Source organism: Cucurbita moschata, unplaced genomic scaffold (assembly GCF_002738365.1).
Source record: "Cucurbita moschata cultivar Rifu unplaced genomic scaffold, Cmos_1.0 Cmo_Scf00017, whole genome shotgun sequence".
Taxonomy (NCBI): Eukaryota; Viridiplantae; Streptophyta; class Magnoliopsida; order Cucurbitales; family Cucurbitaceae; genus Cucurbita; species Cucurbita moschata.
The window spans coordinates 311244-336822 of NW_019268533.1; the positions used below are offsets into that span (position 1 = coordinate 311244).

At 39.9% G+C, this 25579-nt stretch overlaps 7 protein-coding genes across 7 annotated transcripts; 4 read left to right on the plus strand and 3 right to left on the minus strand.

Annotated features, from left to right (window-relative positions):
- Nucleotides 1–209: 209 nt before the first annotated feature.
- Nucleotides 210–10125, plus strand: LOC111455192. Its single transcript, XM_023096760.1, has 8 exons — nucleotides 210–406; nucleotides 691–890; nucleotides 1669–2132; nucleotides 2282–2317; nucleotides 6383–7593; nucleotides 8313–8762; nucleotides 9486–9516; nucleotides 9628–10125. Exons 1-5 carry the CDS (start codon nucleotides 256–258, stop codon nucleotides 6387–6389), a joined length of 858 nt encoding a protein of 285 aa, XP_022952528.1. The 5' UTR covers nucleotides 210–255; the 3' UTR covers nucleotides 6390–7593; nucleotides 8313–8762; nucleotides 9486–9516; nucleotides 9628–10125.
- Nucleotides 2546–4802, minus strand: LOC111455191 (protein ROOT PRIMORDIUM DEFECTIVE 1). Its single transcript, XM_023096759.1, has 2 exons — nucleotides 4592–4802; nucleotides 2546–4392 (listed from the first exon to the last, which is right to left on the minus strand). The coding sequence occupies exon 2, from the start codon at nucleotides 4315–4317 to the stop codon at nucleotides 2833–2835; it is 1485 nt and encodes a 494-aa protein (XP_022952527.1). The 5' UTR covers nucleotides 4318–4392; nucleotides 4592–4802; the 3' UTR covers nucleotides 2546–2832.
- LOC111455193 (pentatricopeptide repeat-containing protein At2g22410, mitochondrial-like) lies at nucleotides 5006–5617 on the minus strand. The gene has a single exon (XM_023096762.1). The coding sequence runs from the start codon at nucleotides 5532–5534 to the stop codon at nucleotides 5067–5069; it is 468 nt and encodes a 155-aa protein (XP_022952530.1). The 5' UTR covers nucleotides 5535–5617; the 3' UTR covers nucleotides 5006–5066.
- Nucleotides 8306–9520, plus strand: LOC111455506 (major pollen allergen Ole e 10-like). Its single transcript, XM_023097223.1, has 2 exons — nucleotides 8306–8762; nucleotides 9486–9520. The coding sequence occupies exons 1-2, from the start codon at nucleotides 8306–8308 to the stop codon at nucleotides 9518–9520; spliced, it is 492 nt and encodes a 163-aa protein (XP_022952991.1).
- Nucleotides 10126–11390: 1265 nt separating the features above from the next.
- LOC111455507 lies at nucleotides 11391–12227 on the plus strand. Its single transcript, XM_023097224.1, has one exon. It carries the CDS (start codon nucleotides 11391–11393, stop codon nucleotides 12225–12227), a length of 837 nt encoding a protein of 278 aa, XP_022952992.1.
- Nucleotides 12228–14293: 2066 nt separating this feature from the next.
- LOC111455332 (glycerol-3-phosphate acyltransferase 1-like) lies at nucleotides 14294–16102 on the minus strand. The gene is made up of 2 exons (XM_023096951.1): nucleotides 15279–16102; nucleotides 14294–15198 (listed from the first exon to the last, which is right to left on the minus strand). The coding sequence occupies exons 1-2, from the start codon at nucleotides 16020–16022 to the stop codon at nucleotides 14314–14316; spliced, it is 1629 nt and encodes a 542-aa protein (XP_022952719.1). The 5' UTR covers nucleotides 16023–16102; the 3' UTR covers nucleotides 14294–14313.
- A 1219-nt stretch (nucleotides 16103–17321) lies between these two features.
- LOC111454960 (ribose-phosphate pyrophosphokinase 4-like) lies at nucleotides 17322–25428 on the plus strand. The gene is made up of 7 exons (XM_023096450.1): nucleotides 17322–17527; nucleotides 22564–22879; nucleotides 23760–23855; nucleotides 23950–24018; nucleotides 24108–24236; nucleotides 24807–24903; nucleotides 25169–25428. The coding sequence occupies exons 1-7, from the start codon at nucleotides 17412–17414 to the stop codon at nucleotides 25297–25299; spliced, it is 954 nt and encodes a 317-aa protein (XP_022952218.1). The 5' UTR covers nucleotides 17322–17411; the 3' UTR covers nucleotides 25300–25428.
- Nucleotides 25429–25579: the final 151 nt, after the last annotated feature.

Consider the following 25579-nt stretch of genomic DNA (forward strand, 5'->3'; position numbering starts at 1 on the left):
AAACTAAAATAATTATTTATAATAATTTGGAAATGATGGGGCATAAAATTTTATCATGGGCCGTGCAAATTCGAATGGGTCACATAATGTAGACTGTGGGCGGTCCAAGTTTGGGCCTTTTTCTGATCCATGGGCTTTCATTTTGTCGGGCTTTATTTTTATTTTTTAATTATTTTCTTCCAAAAATTTAATGTTGTTTCGGAAAGAATTGGCCTGCAACTGCAAGCATTCAGGAGGTCGGAACGAGAAACGGAGATGATATTGAACTCTGCAGCAGCCGTGGCTAAGGTTGTTCCTTTCCGGCCTCTGTTGAAGCCGATACGTGCCTCTTCCAATATCAGCACCGAACGGCTACGCGAGGAGCTCAGTCACCTTCATTCTGAAGCAGACAGCACAAGAACCAAAGGTCTGTGTGCGTTCTTTTGCCTGCGCTACTACTGCAATTACTTCCTATAATCTTAGCCAAATTAGATGCTTATTCCAGTCTCATTTCTTTTGGTTTCTTGTTAATAAGTTTTTGATTTGCGAGTTGTGTGTTGGATTGTTGAATTGGGAAATGGCAATGGCTGTCGTGCATTATTCTTTTCTGCCGCGAAATTTAATTTACCTGATTTTTCGCTCCAATACCCTTACAATTATTGTTATCTGTCTCAATGACCTGTTTTTGGAATGAAATTGTGGTTAATATAGCAAACAATGCGAGAATGAGACTTTTGAGATTGTCTGAGGCTGCTGAGAAGCTACGGCGGCAGGCTGCTATTAGCGTACGAACAGGGAAGGAAGATGACGCGAGAGATCTGCTTTTCCAGAAGAAGAAGGTAGTGCAAGCGTTGGAGAAGTCAAAGAGTCGAATCAAGCTGTTTGATGAACTGTCAGCAAAGCTTAATGAGGTAAAATAAAGTAATAAGCAAAGCTTAATGTCTTACTCGTATTTACGCACTAATCTGGTGGAGCTTTTAGTTACTGCAATGTCCTATATGTTCAGTTACTGGACTTATATATTCCAGTTAGTCCGTTTGTGATATCATTCATGTCGTTGAAGCGTTGCAAAGGGTTGTCAAATGATAAAACAGAACTCACTAGGTACTCCACTTTGGCCAAGAAGCATGCGGCGTGGACTCCTATAGAGTTCTTGACCAAGGATAATTTCAAAAGGGGTTTATGTGGGCAAAAGCACAAAAGAAAAGTAATGCTTGTAATACTATGGTAGCATACCATGGCTGGTTTTGTTTTAATGCACGAAAAAACGACGAAAACTATCAGTTGCTTGCATTTGGAGGGGGATAATTTAATGGGGATCTTTGTGACGAGGTTCTCTTAGTGAAGATGATTGACTATACATGATAAGGACATACACGGCAATGCTACTAGTGATAGTCGTAGTATTCAATTCATTTGGTGCATTGCTAGCGCTCTTTTTGTACAGCTTGTGAAAGAATGAGTACATTTTGGCCATGGATACAGCAGCCTGGAAATTTACCTCATAGATCTTAAAAAGGGAGGGTGTGATCGCAAGTGGAGGTTTTTTGGTAATAGCAGCCCTGGCAGTTCTGTTTCCTACACTCACCCTTTTGTTTCTGTTAAATTAGTTTTCTAATCTGGTTCATATTATCCAAGAATCTGCTCTTCAGTTTTAGCAATGAAATAGCAACTACTCGGTTTTCTTAGGCAATATACATAAAAGAGAGTCAGCTAATCGGGAATATTGATTCGGATCTGACAATGACCACTGAAGATGGGTCAAGCCCAGTTCGAATTGCCTCTTCAGAGCAGGAAGCTGCAGAAGATTCAGATGAAACTGATATTGAGTGTAAAGATGTAAATCTTCCAGAAAATCAAGATTTGCAGCCTAATGCAGAGGATCGTGCAATCGTGGATAATGACGGAGAGCAAGAGGCCCTTACATGCTCTGATTTAGGGAGTGAAGATGAAATGGTAATCTGTTTAAAGGGAGCATCATCTTATGAGGACTTCATGGAAAACTTGGACAAACAGCTAAACATAATTGAAGATGAACTCAACACCGTGCTGAGGGCTTCAACAGTTCTATTAGATGGTGAGGATAAACAAAAAAATTTAAGAGTGCAGCAAATAGTGGAACTTCAAGATAGCATCCGGCTTATCAGAAAGAGGTAATCTATTCTTCACCACCCCCATTAAAAAAAAAACACAACATTTCGATCATCATTGAACTTTCACCCTGTTTAAAGGGTGGGGATTCGACATGAAATCTGAAATTGCTGGCAATCTAATAAGGTTATTCCACTGTTTATGTTGACAGAATCTCAAGTTTCAAGTTGGCAAATGCGAACATCAGGTAATACTTGGCTTTGGAGCACTTGTTTCTTGTGTATTCGTAAACTATGTTTCTAGTTTTTGGTCGCTTGATGCGAGATACCTTTCATATGGAGAACCCAATGTTTTCAAAGAGTTCAAGGAAATGCAATTTTGTTGCCTATTTTCTATGCACACTTGGGAGATATAGTTAACCAATCAAGCCTAGTTAATTGAGTACAGCTTACCAATCCAAGGTGAAGGAAATTGGCGAATCAAATCTTTCCTCAAAATACCAACCAATTGTAAATAATGAAAAGGAAATAAAAAAAAAATTTAAGTACAACAATTTTGGGCAGTAATGCTCTATCCTGGTAGATACAACGGGCAAACAAGTAGTCATCTTGTACCGCCACATCAGGAGCTTCACTTCTCTCCACTCCAATATATAAAATAGATTTGGATGTTAACTTTCCTACCAAAAAGAACTTTCGAAGGCCAGTTCCAGGAGGCTTGCACTTCCAATGATATTGTGCCTATTGCTCGAGCAAAACTACGCTAAACCTTTGTCCTCACTGAAGATCTCTTACTCATATTTGACCTCTCTCTTTTAGCATCCCTATCCCTAGAAGGTCTTTTCGCACTCAAGTTCCTTCTCTTTGATGATCGCATCCTGTCTCTAACAGAATTTTCTTTGAGATCAACATGTCTCTTATTACGTCCATCCTCTTTTCGATCAGCCTGAATGTTTTGATTACTACTAGCATTTTCATCTTCACCTTGGTCTTCCTCTTCATCTTCATCTTCATCATCAGAGTTGAATAATTCAGCTTCATTCTGTTTCCCAGATCCATCATCTGACCCTTCTTTCTGTTCTTGCTTCTGTTGGCGAGTACTCTTATGCTCGCTAGTGGTTTTACTGTCTTCCTTCACTGTGTTCATAAGGTGAAGATACTTGTTTCTAATGATCATCAAGGGGCTACTCTCAATTACCGAACCCCTCTTATACGCTTCTTTCAAGACAACTGTGTAGGTTCCAGCCTTACTCGATAGATAGAATATCCCTGGATGGTGAAGCAATGCTCTCTTAAACCTTGACCGAAGGCCAAAGTACTCTCCTATCCCCAATACAGTTTCCTTCTCGGTCTTCTTCGTGACAAGCATATGAAGAAACTCGTGTAAAATCGCAACAGACCACTTATCAGATTCATCGCTATTTGGAGGGAGATGTGTTGCATTTATGTAGGGAGAAATGTAAGGTAGCTTTTGCCACTCATCCACCCACTTCTTGAACTTCTTGTCCATCTCAAACCCGTTTGAGTATTTCATAGGAAAAGTAATAGGCATTCCCTTCGATGTGCTGCCGGGTTTTCCTTTTGCGGCCATCTTCTCTAAAACTGAAGTGGCCAATTCATTGTTCCAACATACCAATTCCAACGCTTGCATAGTGCCCCATCCAGATGCAAAATTTTGGTGTCCTACAACTTTGAAGTAATCCGGAAACTCAGGAACTATACTTTGAACATAATCTTTGGGAAGACCCAGCTCCCATTTCAATTGATCAATGATACTTAAAGGTATTTTATGGACTCTCGATAGCATCAAGAGCTTCACAAGTCGATCTGCAGCTTGTTGTCGACAAATTTCACTTTGATACGTTAACTGCTCTTCAGCATCAAGTTCAAGGACCTGAGAAGTTAGCCGGACATGAGGTTGAATGCCAATGCCTCCAGGGAGAAATTCTTCAAAAATGGTGGGATATTTTCTGATCAAATCAATGGGACGCGTCGGAATCCTTAGAACTTCCCTTTTCTGAGTTATGATGGAAACTGGAACAGACTTGGACGGCTCTGATTTTATAAAATTCTTTATATTCATCACCGGCAGAAGGTTCTTCTCTCTCTCAACAGCATGATCAAGACCACGATCTCGAACCCATTTAATTGTGCCGTCTACATATGTTCGAAGGCTTATCTGAAATACGTGGCTTTGCTGTCGGCACTTGTGGGGAGGTCCTGAGCAAAAGCGGAAGAACAGAGACATTGTAGTCCTCTACTTGGCTTCACTTTCTTTGTTGTTTCGTTGATTGAGCTTCAAAAATAATGAAAACCGAGCTATCTGAAACCATTCCCAACACAAAATGCATAAACACTAACAGTGAACACAATAAATAAAAATGCTGGACAAAGTTTCGACCAAACCCCAAGTATCTGTACAATACAAAAACCAACAAACCTTGTGACTACTTAAATCATTGGGTACAGGAAAGACTTAAGCTAAAAGATCAAAAAGAAATTTTGAGGAGAGTAAATGTTACCGGCGCTGGCAGTGGACGGTGGCTGACTGCAGAGGAAGAAGAGTAAAAAGTTTTGAGGCGATGGCGACGGTCGGCTGAAGGTTGAAGTCTGATATGAAGAGACGAGGAACGACGGCGAGTCAAGGGGAGAACGGGAGAAGAGGAGGCAACGACGAACGAGGGCGAGTGGCACGGCGACCAGGCGGGGAGAAGAGAACGATTGAATGCACGTAAAACCCTTAAATATATATATATATAACCGGTGCGGTTCGATCTGACCCGAAAATTTCCCATTGAACTGGAGAACCGACCGGTCATTACTTCAAGAAGCCACTCAATCCAAACCGAACCCAACCTAATGCTTCTGAAACCTTACTTCTTTCCCTCTACATAGAGGAGAGGCTGCTGCTATAGAATTTAGAAATTCGAATTGAAGATAGAAGGAGCACACGTGAGAAGAGCGTGCGTGTGTGGGAACTGGGCAGCCCTAGCCCAATTATTTGGGCTGAAATCTTAGGCCCAATTGTCCAACTTCCTTGACTTCCAGCCCAGGACAACATTTGGGCTGAAATTCCAGGCCCAGTTGTCTATGCTTCCTTACAGTTCGAGCCCAAGGCAACGTTTGGGCCAAAATGTCAGGCCTAATCGTACCGGTAAACTCTGCCTGCGCTTCCGTCAGGCCTTCATCGTCAAGCATGAACATCCTCCATAAGAACATAACCCATTCATTAACTTTTTCTGCTGCCCACTTCACCATCTCTGTGTTCCCATATGTTCTACGAACTGTGACCCCTCGTATGATTGCATCTGCCTTAATTGGCATGGTTTTTAGGAGCTGCTCTGCTTCTTCAAGAAACCCAGCTCGGCTGAACATGTCCACCGTTAAATTGTAGTGTTTTGTTGATGCATCAATTCTGTATGTGTTTTTTGTCAGTGAGAAAAATCCGCTGCCTTCGTTCTCCATAAAGCTAACAGAATCTGGTTTGAGACTACTTCCTTTTCGCAGCCATTCACTGCCAGGCCAAAGATCGTGGAGTTCCAACTAAATATCCTCTGTTGGGCATTTTCTCAAACACCTGAAGGGCCTTCCCTATGCTACCACATTTGCTGTACATGTCTATGATCGCTGTTGCTACATTGGCACTCAACTCTAAATTGTTCTTCTTTATGTACTCGTTATCCATTCCCCTTGCCGAAAGTGCTCCAATTTGAGTTGAAGCATTTAACAAGCTCACCATAGTAAACTCACTAGGCTGGATTCTCTCTTCTTGCATTTTGACAAACAGCTTGAGAGCTTCTTTGAACATCCCATTTCTAACATACCCACCAATCATAGAATTCCAAGAGATCGGGTTTCTAATAGGCATTTTATCGAACAGCTTTCCTCGACTCACCAATTTCCCCACATTTAGCCACACCCATAATCATGGAGTTTCATGCAACGCCATCGAATTCCATTTCTTGTTTAAGATTCGACGTGCTTTATAGAAAGCCGCCATTAGCATACATTTACAGAAGTGTGTTTCTGTTAAATGAATCGAACTGAAGGCCTAGCTTTAGTGTTTTCCTATGAGGCTAAGCTCCATCATGGGCACGTCTTGAAAACTGATGGATAAGTCAATTTTTGGGGTTCTACTTGTGAAGAAACCAACATGTCGATGAAAAGAGAGCAATTTCAGGGTTTAAGCTTTGAGAGAAGCCTCTTCGTACGGTATTCCAAGAAAAAGGATTAGAATTTCCCATTTGCCGAAAGACCAAATATGTGAAGGGAGCCCACAAAAATTTACATATTTTTTCACTTTTGATTCTCAGGTTTTAGTTTTTACCTCACAGAACTCACGAAGTAGCTGAAGAAGGTGTTGAACTTTCCAGTGGTGTGGCCATGGCAGAAACTCCGTCATCCAATTCCAATCTAAGGCGGGGCCACCATCCACCCAAAAAAAGAAGTCATCATACACATGGGCCATCGGTATTGTTACTTTCTAATCCGTCTATAGTGCAAACAGCAGGCTTAGGATTCACTTTCAGACTGTCCACTTTATAATCATTTTCACATTCACCATTTTTTGTTTGGAAACTTTTGGCCTGGACTGGACCTGAATTGAGGACTTCCATTCAAAATGTGCGGTGCTTTTTCTACATGGGTTCTGTTTACAATATTCATGCTCTGGTTGGATCTCAAGATTATGCATATCCTTAATAGCTTTCTTTAGTTAATGTTTGGGATTTGGGCTGCTTTGAGTGTATCAAAGGCAGTTTTATACATATGTATATGAACATTCTTGTCAGGATTGATGATCTTCCAACTGAATTTCCTTCAACTACCTTGGACTTGTTGTATATTTGACAAGGGATAGTTACTTGAAAGATTCTGTGGTGACCCACTGTCCTCCAAATTAGGATTTCCCTTTAATCAACTGCGCTGTAGTTAGTCAAGATTGTGGGATCAGAAGGAAATAATTAGGCAGGAAAAAGATTATCCCATTTTTAATGGATACATGCTGGAGTGGCCAGAAAGGAGAAGGGAAAAGAAAACATATCATTACCATCATTACAACAACAATTATCAGTAAGCAGCCCACATTAAAGAACTAAATTTCAATCATATCTTTCTTTTTGTTAACTATCCTCGGGCTTCCCCCATTTCCCTCTCTTTTCCTTCCTCTGTTTGTCATTTGCTCGCCCCCTACACCCTATGTCTACTCTCTCTCTCTCTCCACCCAAAGAAAAAGGGAGCACTTGGTACTTTCGAAATGGATATTTTACAGGACAAGGAGTGTAAAGTCTTCAACTTTCGGACAAGGTAATGATGCCACTCAACAATATCATATCATCTTTTCATGCCCAACTCTCTATATTTAAACCAGGACAAAAGTAGGAAACTCTAGTAATTAAGGAACTAACACCTACAAGTGGGAGGATGAGGAACAGCCCGATCATTAGAAGAAGAACAGGAGGACTGACCCAGGAATGGCTCATACAAAGCCTCATATTCCTCATTCTTGCTCATTTTCTCTGTCCAGGTGACTGATTATTCATTTCTTCTCTACATTTGGAGTATATATGATGATCAAACGTCTACTTAAATATTTCTATTCTAGGCATTTAGTTCATTCCAATTGAATTTTCTTTCGTTTCTACAGACAAAGCATGTACCTGTTCTTCTATCTTAACTGTCTGCTACACAACCTTAAATGCCTATTAATTTTTTCTCTGCGTATTATTCAAATTTGTACTTTTTTTCCTTATGGCCGTGTTTATCGTTTAATATTCATCTCTTACAAATATTTCTCATTTGGGTCTCCTAAGAATAACTGTTCTGAGATGTTGATTGTGATTATTACTGAAATTTAAACTACTTTTTAAATTCAAGATGTAGTAAGTAAACAATTTTGATCTTGTTGACTCTGAATCTTATGACAAAGATAATTTAGAGTAAACAATCAGATATTAGAAGTTTCACTCATGTTTGCTCTGGAATCTTTATATGATATGCTCAAACAAGCGTCCACAGGGCTTGCTAGATTTTTACAGGCTAATATGAACTTTCATCAACTGTTATTTCACTGCACTTGTTATTCTAATGATGGTGAATTTCAACTGAGTTTTTTTGTGTCTTCATGAAGGTTTTATTTTGTTTTGTTCCATTTCCAAGTTCAGGAAGATGAGTTTATTATTGTTCCTTAGACAACAATGTGAGAAAAAATAGCTTGAATTTTGAGTCTGGTATCCAAAATGACAGGACACACAAGAGAGCTGAACCATGAGAATCAGAAATTCAGTTCCCCAGTTTCCACCACTCAAAGGGATATCACCACCCCTATAACAACTGTTCCCACAATAATTCTGTCCAATCCCACTGCATCAACTCCATTTCTCAATCCAACTTCAACCTCGGACACATATTCTCCGACCATGGAATCTCCCAAAAGATCATCTCCACCGTTGTCAGGGGCAAGTTGGTGCATTGCTAGTCAAAGTGCATCACAAACGGCATTGCAAGTTGCTCTAGACTACGCATGTGGCCATGGTGGTACTGATTGTTCAGCAATTCAAACTGGTCAGAGATGTTACAACCCAAACACCATTCATAATCATGCCTCCTACGCATTCAATAGCTACTATCAGAAGAATCCCGTTCCAAATAGCTGTAACTTTGGTGGGACTGCTGTCATTACTAGCACTGACCCAAGTAAGTTGCTTCCTTCACAAGTTGTTCCTTTGTTGCCTAACTGGATCATAATGTGTTCGTTTACCACTCTTTCTCCTTTTCTTTTATTTATTTTTTCTTTTTTTTTTTTCTTTTGTGGAGAGCTTTTTCTTTTTCTTTTTCTTTTTTTCTTTTGGGGAGGGGGTTAAGGGAGGGCTGAGCAAGATAAGGCAAATTTTTAACAATTTGGTCAAGATACTTCAATGTTACAAGACTGAACTGTAACAATCGAAATCCTACCGCTAGCAGATATTGTCCTCTTTGAGCTTTCCCTTTCGGGCATTGTCCTCTTTCAGCTTTCCCTTTCGGGCTTCCCCTCAAGGTTTTAAAATGTATCTGCTAGAGAGAGGTTTCCATACCCTTATAAATAATGTTTCGTTCACCTCCCCAATTGACGTGGGATCTCACAATAAAAACTGATTCTCCAAACTAGTCCAAAGAATCGAGGAGGTCTAGCCATAGAAACAGAACCCACATTGTTGCAATGCTAACTGAGAGAGTTCCTTCTAAATAACCAGAAGATTTGGGTTGGTGAAGGAAGAAGGTTAGGTGTGTCTGTAGGGACTATAAAGTGACGTGAATTATTGAAGAAGCTGTAATGGGATGTAATGGAATTCTTCTTTCTGCAACTGGTAGATATTTAGCGACATAAAACTTCATAGATTGACTCTGTCTCTATAAAGCCTGGTTTGCTATTTTTTTCAGGTACAATGGCATGTCAGTATACATCCACTAGGTAAAAGCCCCATCATCCACTGCTTCCATTTGCTTTCCTTTCCTTTCCTTTCCTTTCCTGCTACCACCATTCATATCCTAACAATCCCACTGTCTTTTTGCAACTCTCCAGCACAAGTTCATCAATTCTAAACACCACAAATTCCAAAGGATCAACAGTGTTTGGAGGTGTACCCTCAAGCCCCTCTCCTTCAGCAGCAACTTGTCAAGAAATAAATGTTGTGCAACAATTGTTGTTGGTGACCATGGTTTCTCTCAGATTACTATACAGCAACAACCATCCTCGTGAGTGATTGGTAACCACAAAACTAACTTACCCAATTGAAGTTGGTTGAAAGATGAGTTGGATCAAGGAAGAACAGACATATCTGGGCCATGTGTTTTCTAGTCTATTTGCTCATAAGTTAGTAGAGAAGAATTTGAATGCTGTGTTGGATGTGTAGAGCATATGCACATGTCTGCTACTTAAAAAAGGATGAAACCCTTTTTTTGTTGATGTGAGATCTGTCTGGTTTTTTATTGCAGAGCATCTTGTTGTGACACATTGTAGAAAAACAAGTAGCAGCAGCAACCATACATCAATCCACTCTTCTTCTTCTTGTTTCCATTCTACATTTTGTACCTTTCCTCTTGAATTCCTCTGTGTTTTTCCCTTGCTAATATACTGTTCTTTTTATACGACTCTTATAATTTAATTCATTTGAAATTATTGGTTTATCCAATTTTTATAATATTATATTGCAGCAGTCGTATAAAAAGAATCTTATATACCTTTTCCACGTCACCATTGCCTTTCTTTTTCATATTTTTTCTTTATTCACTTAATATTTAAATTATTTTTTATTATAATACCATGAACTTTGAAATTTCCATGTCCATGAATTCTCAAACATATTTGATAGTATTTTATTGTCTACACATGTGATCTAAATTTGTTATTTTAAACATTTTAGATCCAATTCAAGTTTTTAAACTATAATTCACTCAAAATTAACCCCATCCTTCTAAAAAAAATTATAAATGGATTGTTTGTGTATTTATTAATTTAATTAAAGGAAGAAATTTTCAATCAGCATCTGATATTATTGTGAATAAACACTATTTATGTCTGCCAATAACAGTGGTTGTGAGTATTTTGTTCTTTCATTATTGATTGAAAAAGAAATGCATTTTTTCCACTCTCTCTCTCTCTCTAATATTATTTATTTATTTCAAAAAAGAAAAAGAAAAAAAAAACTGAGAGAGGATGATAACTTGTTCCTAATTTCATAAGCCACGTAATATCATATAAATTTGGGTCCTCCCAATAGAAAAATCGTTTAATCAACAATGTCAATATCAATATCAATTTATTCCTTCATACATTTAATTCTTTCAAGCAAAAATGAAAATTCCACCCATAACACTCCCATCCAAATTTTATGATACGTCTAATTAGATATTCTATTCCTTTTGACCCACATCTCCATTATTTAATTTATACTCAATTTGTCACTCTATATAGTCTCGAGCTTATCCTAATAATTCTAACTTATCTTATTAATATACTATATTTTCAACCGTTAATCATAGTATAACCCACTTAAAAAAAATCATAGCATCTTAGTCCATTTTTCCTCTCTAATTATTTCTTTTATTTAATAAAAACCCATGAAAAGTTAAAATATATATTTAGAATTTGGTGAAAAAAAAAAGAGAGAGAGAGAGAGAGAGAGTGATGATAAAATGATAAATATGAATAAAACGAAAATGAAAAGGTGAAAAGAAATGGCACCAAATTATAGTTGCTTGTAATCCAGAGGCGAAGTTAAGCACAGCCAATCCCTCCATTTCTGTCAATTCTATAATTATCTCAACGTTGAATCCCCTTCCACAATGGAAGACCGCCAATCCCTCTCTCTCCCTCTCCTTCCCGGCACCAGCGCCGCCGTCACACCCACTTCTCCCAACCAATCCCCCTCCCTCTCCAACCACGCCGTCGCCGTCCGCCTCCTTCTCGTCGCCTTCATCGGGATCACTTCACTCTGGGCCAATCACGAAGCCTCAAAAGGCTTCGACATCACCATTCTCAACAACGCCAAAGGCTCCCCCGCCGGTCAACGCTTCGATCTCTTCTACGTCTCCAATGACGAAGCCACGCGCCTTGTCCTCAACGCCAGTAACTTCGTCGAGAATCTGATCTACCCTTCTCAAACCTTTCCAAAGAAGAAAGTTAAGAGCGTGCATCTCACTCTCTCCCTCCGCGATCTCCCTTCTAATGTCGCCGTCGAGCATCTCGACGGCGGAGTCGACTTTGTCGTTTATTTGAGCCCTTCGATTTTCAACGACAGAAACGTGAATCACGCCATGTCAGCTGCGATTCTCAGAGGGATGTCACGCGTGTGGCTGTGGAATGGAGAGGGCTACGCGCCGCCCTCGCTTCTCGCCGGAATGGTCGAGCACATAACCGCATCGGCCGGATTTGTCGAGAAGAAATATTCGGGTGGGGTCGTTACCACGTTGATGGCATGTGATCCCATGTGGTGGAAGGATAAGGACCCTACAGAGGTCGCAATTTTTCTCGAATATCAAGAGAGACAGCAGAAGGGTTTCATCCAACGGTTGAATCAAGGATTGAAGTCCAGGTGGCAGGATCGGACGGTGGAGGATGCGGTGGGTGTGCCAGGCGAGCGCCAATGTGATTCGTTCAATTCTTCCGGAATAAAGGTATAGGCAATTAGGGGAATGGTCCCGTCCACATGGGTCAATCATTTGAATCCAACGCGTCCTAGAATTGCCACGTCGGATGGGTTTGTCTCGTGCTTCTTTGTTTTTTTTGTTTAAATTTAAATTTTTTTCCGGCATTTCCTCTTACAATTTTGTCTATTTACTGTTCATAAAATATCTGGTAAGCTGTGGATTTGTACAACTCATGTTAAATACTCGTGAATGCTACACACAAATGCTGATGCTCTTTTAAATACTTCTTTCCTTAAATCATATATTTTCCTAAATTTTGGATATATATTTTCTATATTTATGTATGTCGCCCTTTGTGATCCCATTTAATTTCGGGCATCGCCCTCATATATTTTAGGGCGAGATTTTTCACGAAAAAATTATGGAAGTAAACACTTTCGGTTTATTCATTAAGTGGATAATTTTTAAATTGGAGTTTTTGATGTACTTTTTATAAAAAGAGGACGAAAAAGAAAACGGTGCACGTTTGGAGGGTTCGAGTTGGAGAACTTATGGACTTACAACAAAGTCGAATGGTAATCTGTAGAGTCTAACACCCTACCGCGTTTAATTATTGTTATAGGCACTTTTAAGAATATCCTTGGAAAAACATGGGAGAGGAGTATACATTTAAATCATTTATCTTCTATGTAATGTCGGAGATGGAAAGTTGTCTATGATTAGGCTTTATTGTTACGATATTTTTTTAGAGGAAGAAAGAAAATCTTGATCTTATTCTTTTGATTTGTAAATTTGTCCGACTATCAACAAAATCTTTTCTGACGTGTTTGGTTTTCAATTTGCCCCACACAAAAATTATAGAGATAGGATCCGAAATTTTTTTTCATTTACTATTTATCTCTTAATTCAACGTGTCTTTATAAGTTAGAATTATTTATAAATGGTAAAAAAATATTAGATCCTGCCGAACAAACCTTAATACGTCAATGGTGGCGTTAGCTAGGGCGGGAATTAATATTTTTTTTATATTGTATTTGATATGAAATTTATATTTTTTATTTTATTTTCTTGTTATCCTAGCATATAAAAATTATTAATAATATAATCCCGTCTTCATCCTTTTGTTGGCTATCAGAGAGAAAATTTGTCTCACTTGCAGTCGATTCTAGTAGAAGCAAGGCCCACGCACCATAAATGGACACTCCTAATTGCTATTCTCTACTCTAACGTGTCGACAATCATTATCATTTGAGAAATAGAAAATCATTTTTTTTATATGCATATTAGTTTATTTTATTTGAGATATCACATCTTACTTCAAAACTTTAATTTTTATGGAATTAGAGCTCAAATGAATGTTATATTTTAATAAATTTTTGTCTCAGAGAATAAAAGATTCAAAATTTTAAAAATTTGAACTAAAATATAATTTAACATTTAATAATAAATTATTTGGACAGCCAATGAGATGAGAGTTAGACGTCAGTGGTAAGAATCCGAAATAATAAGAGTGGTAGGTAGCAAGTTGCAAATAGAAGTAAATAATGGGTCCGAATTCAGAACGACATGGGCATTGGACAAGGGCTGCACTTTGTAATTAAAGAGGATTAAAAGGACCCGAAATATGTAAATACCAAATATTTTGACACGTGTCTCACTGTTACAGTCGAATGCGATGACTCAGCATGCTACATAAAAGCTCACTAGTCCCCACAAGGGTAGTTTACCGTTGGAATTAATTAATTAACGTTCCAATCAATTAAACCACGCCATTTATTATGCTCTATATCTCAGGGCAACATAGACAAATATCTACAAGGTTTGTTTCTCGTCCATAGTTATTTTTCTTGAGAAAAACAATTGAATTATTCGAATGATGTGCCCAATTTAAAATTTTATTTTGAATCTTAATTTTTTTAAAAGCATTCAACATAACATATAAACATGGAAATGCATGTAAATTCACGAACTAAAACAACACAAAAACAACCGGACCAACATAAATTTGGAGTTGTACAACAAAAAACAAAATCTATATCATTTCGTTAAAATTTTTGATGTCCGAGCAACCAATCCTGAATTCCAAAAAACAAAATCTATATCATTTCGTTAAAATTTTTTACGTCGGAGCAACCAATCCTGAATTCCCAGCCAACATCAAGTACTTATCCTTTCTGGTAAGCTTAGTGCATTCAAATCCCAAAACATCGCCCAATTGCCTTTGTACATAATTAGCAACCTCGTAGCTGGACTTCCCTCCGCCGCCGCATGTCATTTCCTTGGGAAGCTTAGGAAGAACAACCATGTCGTAGCTCGCCCTCGGATTCATCAAAAACATGATCGGATCCAACCATTTTAATCCACTCGCGGTCGTCCCATAAAACATACTCACCCACGTCTTAACACCAACCGGCACAATTTCATCGCTCAACTCTGCAAAAAGTGGACTGAATCTCAATAAATACGGCTCCCGACATGTCGTCCCTTCGGGACATACCACCAAATCCCCTTCGCTTAGTAACTTCTGCATTTCAGCACCATCCTTTTCTCTGTCTCTTGTCAATCTCACCGTCTTGATTGGAGATATGATTTCTGAGAATCTGCTTACGCTGTACGTCGCTGCAACCAATGGCTTCCCTACTGATGCGCTCAACACAACAGGGTCCAGCAGTGTCCTGTGGCTGCAAACAAATAAAATCCGCTTTTGGGTTCCTTCTGTTGATGCCTCTGTGTAGCCTTTGAGGGTTATTCTTAACCCACTCCAATGGCTTAGAAAAAGGCCCATTTTGTAAGGAAGAAACGAGCCAATGCAGATTCTGTAAATGGCTAACAAAACCCCAAAAGGAATCCAGAGGAATGTGCAAACACTTGCAAAAGGAGTGGGTAAAAACGCCAATCTTCCATCGTGAAAAATCAGTGGTTTTGGGTAATCTTGTCTTGATATTACTGTACTGGTGGGCGTTGGTTGGCCTTTATTATCCTCCTTGCTTACAACATAAGCTTCCTGCAAAAACAGGACATGTTTTTAGATTAAAATTACCTGATGGGGTGACAAAAAAAAGGTAACTTTTTTTATTATTGTACCTTGCAAAGAGAGATGAAAAGATGATCATGAAGATTTGGAGATCCAATGCCAATATCAGGCTTTTTATCTCCAAAATACTCGATTAAAGCTTTGTGCTTTACAAGCAAGCCATTTTCAGACACCAAGCCAGTGTAGTAGCGGCCAAAAGTTTGCAATTCAGTCCCTATAACGTCATTAACATTCAAATAATTTCTCAAAAACCCCTCCACCATAACTCTAGGTACACTTGTAAAGACAATCCTAGAGCCAGTGGCTTGAAAGACCTCGAAAGCATGAAGGTTGAGATTGTCGAGAAAAAACTTGGGGAGAACGGCTGAGCTGACACTGGCCATGTTCTTAGTTGGGAGGCCACAAAAGGAAATGAAAATCATAGCCTTGAATTTGGCGTCCCAATCCAAAAGACAGAGAATTGGCCATGAAAGAAGCAGGATTATGGCTCGAAAAAGGCTGCCTCCTTCGAAGGCAACAAGCATGAAGTAAGGGAAAAAAGAGTAGTTTTTGGAGGAGCTCAAAAGTGCACCGTTTAAGTCACAGACAAGAGTTTGAGATGCTCTGTTTTGGAGGCTGCATTTGGAGACGTGGGGGTAGAACGAGGGGTGTTGGTTGGGTGTTTTGAGAGATGGGTTTGTAAAAAGGAACCCATATTGCCTCACTTTTTTGGCTGCTTTGTAGCATGAATTGGCTAAGAGTTGGTATATAACACAGTCTATGAGCTTTACAACAAACCTCGGAAGAACAGCCATGGAATCAATTGTTTTGGGATGAAGCGTTTTGGTTTGGAGTATGGAGAAAAATGAAGCGTTTTGGGAGAGAATTTATAGGAAGGAATGGAGGGTCTGTGTATTTGGTTAGGCACACCGGTTGCATTAATTGAATGGTGATCTTATTTTTGGGTATTACAATTACTACCAAGTCCGTTGGATTGTAGGTCACCCACAAGAAGGTAATATTATCACACTTCCCCAGTGCAAAAATCTATCCCAACACGACAGGATTTTACTAACTTGCTTATTTATTTATTGTAATAATAATAATCAACTTTGACTTTTTTATGGCGGCGTTCTTCTTGGGCTTCTCCAATCACAGCCAGACCATGCTTGATTTTGAATGGGTTCAAACCCCAAGAAATGGTTGGGGAGGAAAGTGGGCATTTTCCCAATGCAATTGATAGCCCAGGCTAAGTTGCATGAGTAGCCATGTAAATTTGGCGCATAAGGCTTTGCCATCAGGTTTTGTTGTGCGGTAGTTAAGTTCATGCACTCGTCATTTAAAGATGGGTTCATAACAAAATGGGCAACCAAAATAAAAATATAATCTTCCTTTTAAATGCCAATCATTTTGTATGAATGTTCTGAAGGCATCGTCATGCAAAATTGTTTTGTTTGCATGTATATTTCATGTAATACACAAAACCCTTCCCATCCCGACCAATCATACGTTAAATTATTTATTTAATTTTTGAACTTCCGATGCTTTTAGAATTCACAAATCTGCTGAACAAGTTGAAAAATCTTATAGAAATATCTTACCACACCCAAAAGTTCAATATATATCCCCGTTGAAGTTATCAATCTTATGTTGAGTATTGTTTGAAAAGGAGTACCACATCAAAAGGTTGATCCTGAGTTTATAAGCGAGGAATGCATCTGAGTTTATAGTCAAAATAAACAATATCATGACAAACAGTTCTGGTCCGGTCAAATTCTGATGGAATCATAAGGGAAGTTATGTTGAGGATTATTAGGAGTGAGTTCCACGTTGTCTAATTTAGGCAATAGTTTATAAATAAATGAATACATTTCTATTGGGAAGAGGCTTTTTGGGCGGGAAACCTAAGAGAAAGTCACGAGAGCTATTGTTCAAAGTGGTATTACTTTTGGGCCAGCCCATGGGTTTAGAATACTTTTGGGCTCGCAAACGGACCCAATGAGTCCCACATTTTAATAGTTTTATAGCTATAATTTCACGCGTCAATTTGTGAGATACTACTTATTATGGAAAGAACATCGGTAAAAATGGAGACTTGCCTATTTAATCTCCCCAAATCCATTTCCCCTACTATTACTCTCTTCTCACTGTTTCTGCTTTGAGTGAAAGCAGCTCTCTGCCGTAAAGCTCAAGTGCGGGGTTCAATGGCAAAGCCGCCGAAGAAGAACGTCTTCCTCTTCTACTGTGCGGAATGCGAAGAACTTGCTCATAAAGTTGCAGCTCAATCCGATTCCATCACTCTCCAAACCATCAAATGGAGGTCTATTCCTTTTCTTTCTTCCGAAATGCAAATTTCTTTACTCTCCTCCCCTCCCCGCTGTTTGTTTCCCACTGGATCACTCTTCCTTCTAATTTCTGCTTCTGTTTGTACTTTTGAGATATGTGGCTTTTGTGTTGCTTGGCAGTTCTTAACAATAGTTTTGTTTTTGTTTTTTCAAAGTGTTTTTTGATTAGCGTGGAAATGTAACGATCATCTTATGCTTGAAATTCTGTTCATAATCTCGTAATTTACTGTCATCCTTAAAAATGAATGAACTATAAGCTTACGAGTAGATGGAGATAAAAATTTAATAGCCTATTTCTTTCTCACTTAATTTTTGTAAGTTTCCAGAACAAATAGCCGGCGGTGATCCTTTGGTTTCGCCTTTTGTTTTAAAAACTTGTATCATAAATAAACATGTAGTATGTGAAGATTGGGAACTACAACATTTCAGTTTTGTGAAAGATATCTATACAACTGAAAGTAAACTTTTTATTTTTGTGTCACCTACTTCTGTAAACTAATTCTAGACGTCTCCATGTATATTTTATGTTGCGGTAAAAGTTACTAGTAGTGGCATGGCATTTGCTTTGCCAGTTATGTTGTATTTGTAGCAGTCTGAAATTTTTATATGTGTACTTAAGGCAGGCGACTAAGTTATATATGGAGTTAAGACCTTTGATATAGTACCATCTGCAAAGGGAATTAATTTTTTTTTTTTTATTCAAATTTGGAATTGGGGACCAATCACTCTGAATGGTTTGAAAGGGAAGGCTTAAAATCCTAGAAAGCTTTTCTTCTTTTAGATTTGGTTGCGAATTTGTGAGACAAGTAGTAGCATTTCTCTCGAGGTCCTCTTTCAAGCAAATCTTGGAAAAGTGTTGAACTGGGTTGTAGTTGATCATAGCTACGCATATGTTATGATTACCTTTTGTTAGCCTGTTTTGGAATCTTCAACCCTTGAGTAAAAGTAGTTCACTAACCTTGAGCTTGTTGCCTTTTCCTTTGGAACTGCTTTGTTTCTGTTCTAGTCCTAGAAAGCACTACTATTTCCACTAGAATGTCGGTGTCTCTGGTGATTTGTTTTTTTACTGACATTCTTATATGGTTGTGAGAAATGAAAAAGGTACGCAGACATTTTATACGTTTCAGGTATATATGAGACTCATTTAGTAAAGAAAAAGGGAAAAAAAATTGACGATGCCATGAACAACTCTAAACCCAAAATGAAACGGGACTAAAGTGAATGTAACTGCCCAAGCCCGCCGCTAGCAAATATTGTCCTCTTTAGGCTGTCCCTTCTGGGCTTCCCCTCAAGGTTTTAAAATGCGTCTTTTGTAACGGTCCATGCCCACTGCTAGCAGATATCGTCCTCTTTGGGTTTTCCCTTCCGGGCTTACCCTCAAGGTTTTAAAATGCGTCTACTAAGGAGAGGTTTCACAACCTTATAAAGAATGTTTCGTTCCCTTCTCCAACTGATGTGGGATCTCACAATCCACCCCTCCTTCGGGGCCCAGCATCCTCGCTGGCACTCGTTCCTCTCTCCAATTGATGTGAGATCTTACAATTCATCCCCCTTCAGGGCTTAGTGTCTTCGCTGGCACACCGCTTAGTGTCCACCCCCCTTCGTGGCTCAACGTTCTCACTGGCACACTGGACAGGGATCAGTGTCCTCGTTGACACAATGTTCGGTGTATGGCTCTGACACCATTTGTAACGACTCATGCTCACTGCTAGTAGATATTGTTCTCTTTGGGCTTTCCCTTTCGAGCTTCCCTTAAAGGTTTTAAAACGCGTCTACTAGGGAGAGGTTTCCACAACCTTATAAAGAATGTTTTGTTCCCCTCTCGAACTGATGTGGGATCTCACAATCCACCCCTCCTCCTCCCCTTTGGGGCTCAACGTCCTCACTGGCATACCGTTTGATGCTTGACTCTGATTCCATTTGTAATGGCCTATGCCCATCACTAGCAGATATTGTCCTCTTTGGGCTTTTCCTTCCGGATTTCCCCTCAAGGTTTTAAAACACATCTACTAGGGAGAGTTTTCCATAACTTTATAAAGAATGTTTCGTTCCCCCCTCCAACCGATGTGAGATCTCACAATCCACTCCCTTTGAGGCTTAGCGTCCTTGCTGGCATTCGTTCTTCTCTCCAATCAATGTGGGATCTCACAATCCACCCCCCTTTGAGGCCCAGCGTCCTAGTTGGCACATCGTCCAGTGTTTGGCTCTAATGCCATTTGTAACGGCCCATGGCCATTGCTAGCAGATATTGTCCTATTTGGGGTTTTTTTTTTCAGGCTTCCCCTCATGGTTTTAAAACGTGCCTACTAGGGAGAGGTTTTCACAACCTTATAAAGAATGTTTCGTTTCCCTCTCCAACCGATGTGGGATCTCACAATCCATCCCCCTTCAGGGCCCAGCGTCCTCGCTAGCACACTGCCCGGTGTCCACCCCCCTTCGAGGCCCAACGTCCTCGTAGACACACCGTCCGGTGTCTGGCTCTGATATCATTTGTAAGAGCCCATGCCCACAGCTAGCAGATATTGTCATCTTTGAACTTTCCCTTCCGGGCTTCTCCTCAAGGTTTTAAAATGCATCTACGAGGGAGAGGTTTCCACAATCTTTTAAATGATGTTTTGTTCCCCTATCCAACCGATGTGGGATCTCACAATCCAGCCCCCTTTGGGGCTCAACGTCCTCGTTGGCACATTGTCCATTGTCCACCCTCCTTCGGTGCCCAACGTCCTCGCTGGCGCACCGCCTAGTGTCCACCCGCTCAGCGTTCCTGTTTGTACACATTCCAGTGTCTGTCTCTGATACCATTTGTAACGGCCCATGCCCACTGTTAACGGATATTGTTCTCTTTGGGCTTTCCCTTCGGGGTTCCCCTCAAGGTTTTAAAACACGTCTACTAGGGAGAGGTTTCCACAACCTTATAAAAAATGTTTCGTTCATCTCTCCAACCGATGTGGGATATCACAATCCCCCCCCCTCCCCTCCTCATGGCCCAGCGTCCTTGACAGCACTCGTTCCTCTCTCCAATCATGTGGGATCTCACAATCCACCCCCCTTTGGAGCCCAGTGTCCTCGTTGGCACACCGTCCGATGTCTGGCTCTGATACCATTTGTAACGACCCATGCTCACCGCTAGCAGATATCGTTCTCTTTGGGCTTTCCCTTCCAGGCTTCCCCTCAAGGTTTTAAAACGCGTCTACTAAAGAGATGTTTTCACAACCTTTTAAAGAATATTTCGTTCTCCTCTCCTACCGATATAGGATCTCATAATCCACCCCCCTTTGGGGCTCAACGCCCTTGCTGGCACACCTTCTGATGTTTGATTCTAATTCCATTTGTAATGGCCCATGCCCACCGCTGGCAGATATTGTCCTCTTTGGGCTTTCCCTTCCGGGCTTCCCCTTAAAGTTTTAAAACACGTCTACTAGGGAGAGGTTTCCACAACTTTATAAAGAATGTTTCGTTTCTCTCTCCAACCGATGTGGGATCTCACAATCCACCCCCCTTCAAGGCCTAGCGTCTTCGCCGATACTCGTTCTTCTCTCTAATCAATGTGGGATCTCACAATCCACCCCCTTTGAGGCCCAATGTCTTAGTTGACACACTGTCCGGTGTCTGGCTCTGATGCCATTTGTAATGACCCATGTCCACCGTTAGCAGATATTGTTTTCTTTGGGCTTTTTTTTCTAGGCTTCCCCTCATGGTTTTAAAACGCATCTACTAGGGAGAGATTTTCACAATCGTATAAAGAATGTTTTGTTCCCATCTCCAACCGATGTGGGATCTCACAATCCATCCCCCTTCAGGACCCAGTGTCCTCGCTGGCACACTGCCCGGTGTCCACCCCCCTTCGAGGCCCAATGTTCTCGTCGGCACACCGCCCGGTGTCCATTCCCCTCCGGGGATCAACGTCCTCGTAGGCACACCATCCAGTGTCTGGCTCTGATACCATTTGTAAGAGCCCATGCCCACAGCTAGCAGATATTGTCCTCTTTGAACTTTCCCTTTTGGGCTTCCCCTCAAGGTTTTAAAATGCATTTACGAGGGAGAGGTTTCCACAACCTTATAAAGAATGTTTTGTTCCCCTATCCAACCGATGTGGGGATCTCACAATCCATCTCCCTTCGGGGCCCAACGTCCTCGTTGGCACACTGCTCAGTTTCCACCCCCTTTGGTGTCCAACCTCCACCCCCCTTGATTGGAGAGAGGAACGAATGCCAATGAGGATGCTGGGCTCCAAACGGGGGTGGATTGTGAGATCCTACATCCGTTGGAGAGGGGAATGAACCATTCTTTATAAGGTTGTGGAAACCTCTCCCTAGTAGATGTGTTGTTTTAAAATCTTGAGGGGCAGCCTAAAAGAGAAAGTCCAAAGAGCACAATATCTGCTAGCGGTGGGCATGGGCCGTGAATTTTCTTTTCCTATCTACGTATCAATCTGTATCTATACCCAAGAAAAATGTGAAGGCTCTAATCATCTTTTTATCTACCTAACTACTCATCTGTCTATTGACCTATTAACTATGCATCTCTAATCTGGAGAAGCAAATACCACTGCCAAGTGACTGTATTTTCGTCATCCATCATCTTATTACCTAGCCCCCTCACCAGGAGAAAAAAAGGTAGAGAGAGAAGAAATAGGGTTTCTCATGGGTGTCAAGATGAATATTGCAACAAGAATATGTACTTGTATCCTTGTTCCTTGGGAAAATGGCATTTTTTCAATGTATACATACATCGTTTAAATCTATGTGTTGTTGCCCTAGCCATATGGCTGTTTTAAGCCATACCATATCTGATTCTATATTCATGGCTTATCTGTGTCCTCTAATTGTATCCTTTCTTCTTGGTTCTTTTTGTTATGCTATGCCTTCTGGTTTTTCTAAGAATTTTTTTTGTAGTTCATTTTGTACTGGTATTTATACACTATTTCAACTATACTGGTACCTGCAAACTCCTAGAGCTAGTCTTTCATTTGGTAAGTGCTATAACCTGATTATTTTCATACCATATACAGGACATTTGATGATGGTTTTCCAAATATTTACATAAACAATGCCCAAGATCTACGCGGGAATCATGTAGCATTCCTTGCATCCTTCAGCCATCCAGGAGCTATCTTTGAACAGATATCGGTCATTTACAATCTCCCGAGGCTTTTTGCTGCTTCATTCACGTTGGTATTGCCCTTCTTTCCTACTGGCTCCTTTGAGCGAATGGAAGAAGAAGGGGATGTAGCTACAGCATTTACCATGGCAAGGATCCTATCAAATATTCCTATCTCGAGAGGTGGCCCAACAAGCGTAGTGATCTATGATATACATGCCTTGCAGGTTTGTTTTTATTGATTTAATTTATATTCAATTAGACCCTACATCCTTGATGATTAAGTCCCACATAGCACAGGCAGCGCTGAACAATGGTTGTGTTGGTGAAAAAATTTGTGAATTGCATTTTTATCATGTTTGTACTGTACTTTAGTTAGTGTCTTATCAGTTATCGATTTCCCCATTACCATAGCTTGCTACGCCCATTCTTATATCTTATCAACACCTTTTCATCGGCCAGTTTCGCATGAATTAACTTTTAGCAGTCGCATTGTAGCCTTTAAGAATCATCTGATGTAACAACTCAAGCCCACCGCTAGCAGATATTGTCCTCTTTGGGCTTTCCCTTCGGACTTCACCTCAAGGTTTTTAAAACATTTGTGCCAGGGAGAGGTTTCCACGCCCTTATAAAGAATGTTTCGTTCTCCTCCTCAATTAATGTGAGATCTCACAATCCACCCGCCTTCAGGGTCCAGCGTTCTTGCTGACACTCGTTCCCTTCTCCAATCCACCCCCCTTCAGGGCTTAGTGTCCTTGTTGGCACATCACCTCGTGTACACCCTCCTTGGGGGCTCAGCCTCCTCGCTGGCACATCACCCCGTGTCTGGCTCTGATATCATTTGTAACAGCCCAAGCTCACCACTAGCAGATAGTGTCCTCTTTGGACTTTCCCTTTTGGACTTTCCCTTTTGGGCTTCCCCTCAAGGATTTTAAAATGCGTCTGCTAGGTAGAGGTTTTCACACCCTTATAAAAGACTTTTGTTCTCCCCAACCGATGTGAGATCTCACCTTCGACATCTTCACTCTCTTTCTCTCTTCCTCTCATTGTCAATGTGGTATTATTGAATTAATATCATCTTTTATATCAATGTTCCTTTTATTACAGGAAAGGTTTTACTTTGGGGATAATGTTTTGCCTTTGTTTGAAACTGGAATTCCACTCCTGAAGCAACGCCTCCAACAACTTCCTGATGCTGACGATGTGAGTGTGGATTACTATGCCCAGAAAACATTCTTCCAACCCCATTGTGGTTCTTCTTTTACATTGTCCATGATTCAATCCTGCTATCTTGCAGGTAGTAATAGCATTTCCAGATGATGGAGCTTGGAAGCGATTCCACAAGCAACTTGATCGTTATCCTGTGGTTAGTTTTAGTTTATTTAAAATTTACAGTATGTTGTATATGAGTGCATTTCTCTCAACATTCTAAAATCTGATGCCAACTAATGGCAGGTCATCTGTACAAAAGTTCGTGAAGAAAACAAAAGGATAGTGCGGATCAAGGAAGGAAGTCCTGCTGGTCGTCATGTTGTTATTGTTGATGATTTGGTACAATCTGGAGGAACCTTGATTGAGTGCCAGGTATTCCTAACCCCTGGGTCCTATTCCTGCTACATACACTTGCAAACCAGTGCCTCATAATTTGGAAATTTCATTTAAGCGCAATGCTCCATCACTTGGTTTTGTGTCAAAACTAGCTCCTTTCCCAAAAAAAAAAAAAAAAAAAAGAATTGCCTCATAGCATTCATTTCATACCATATGACTGCTGAGTAGACGACAGGCTTTAAATCATTGTGAATTGGCACACTGAATATGCTATCAAATGCCATCAATTTTCCTCAGCTATTGAGAACATTCTCATTATCGCTACTCCATTATTAAAAAATCAGCTCTTATTTTGAAGAAAAAAAAAACAATTTTTTTTTTTGTTTAAAAAAAGGCTGTGAGCTACAAAAAATTCTTTTTACATGAACATCATTGATGAAGGCTTTTTATGCCACAATATCATTTCTGCACACAATTCTAAGCATGCCTATTTTCTAGATTGATTATTTTTTGAAATAATTGTGGTCAAGATGCAGGCTGAAAACCTCCAATCATATTCTTGAGTGTCTCCTGCATTCTAATATTTCTGCTCATTTTTTCTATCAGAAAGTTTTAGCAGCTCACGGTGCCGCCAAGGTTAGTGCATATGTTACTCATGGTGTTTTTCCAAAGCAATCATGGAAGAGGTTCCTTCATGTGAATGGTGAGCGGTTAAGCTTTCAGGATATGTTGCTTAAAATCACTTTTGTCACGTTTAAAATACTCTTTAACATGCTTTTAGTCATTCAAAATCAATTTAATGTTTAATTTTATACTTTTAAACTTGGAGTAATTTGAATCATGACAAAAATAATTTGAACTTAAGAGTAATGGGATTAATTTTCAGGTGTTTTGAAGTAAGGTAATCTCTACATCTCATGAATTTTTAAGTGTGGTAGGTAATCTCTATCTTGGTATTCTTTTTGAAGGAATGGAGACGTCGTTTTCCTACTTCTGGATCACAGATTCCTGCCCTCATACGGTCAAAACCATAGCAGATAAAGCTCCTTTTGAAGTTTTGAGTCTTGCTGGTTCCATTGCTGATGCCTTGGTGATTTGAATAGATGGGTTGTTACTTTTCAATTATGCGAATATGATGCGTATCGTACTGATTCTGATGTATGAGTGAATGCTGGATGACATCCTTTTTGGTGAAATTGATGGTTTAATAGTGTGCCGTTTGTCATCTTCTGCCCTTTCAAATATTCCTGACCTATCTTTTCTCTACAAGTTGCATATTGTTTAAAAAACAGAGGGCTAAGCATAAAATCTGCAAAAGCCGAATGGATATCTGAATAATCAATGTTTTACAATGATTCATCCATTCTGAGTTGAAGCAT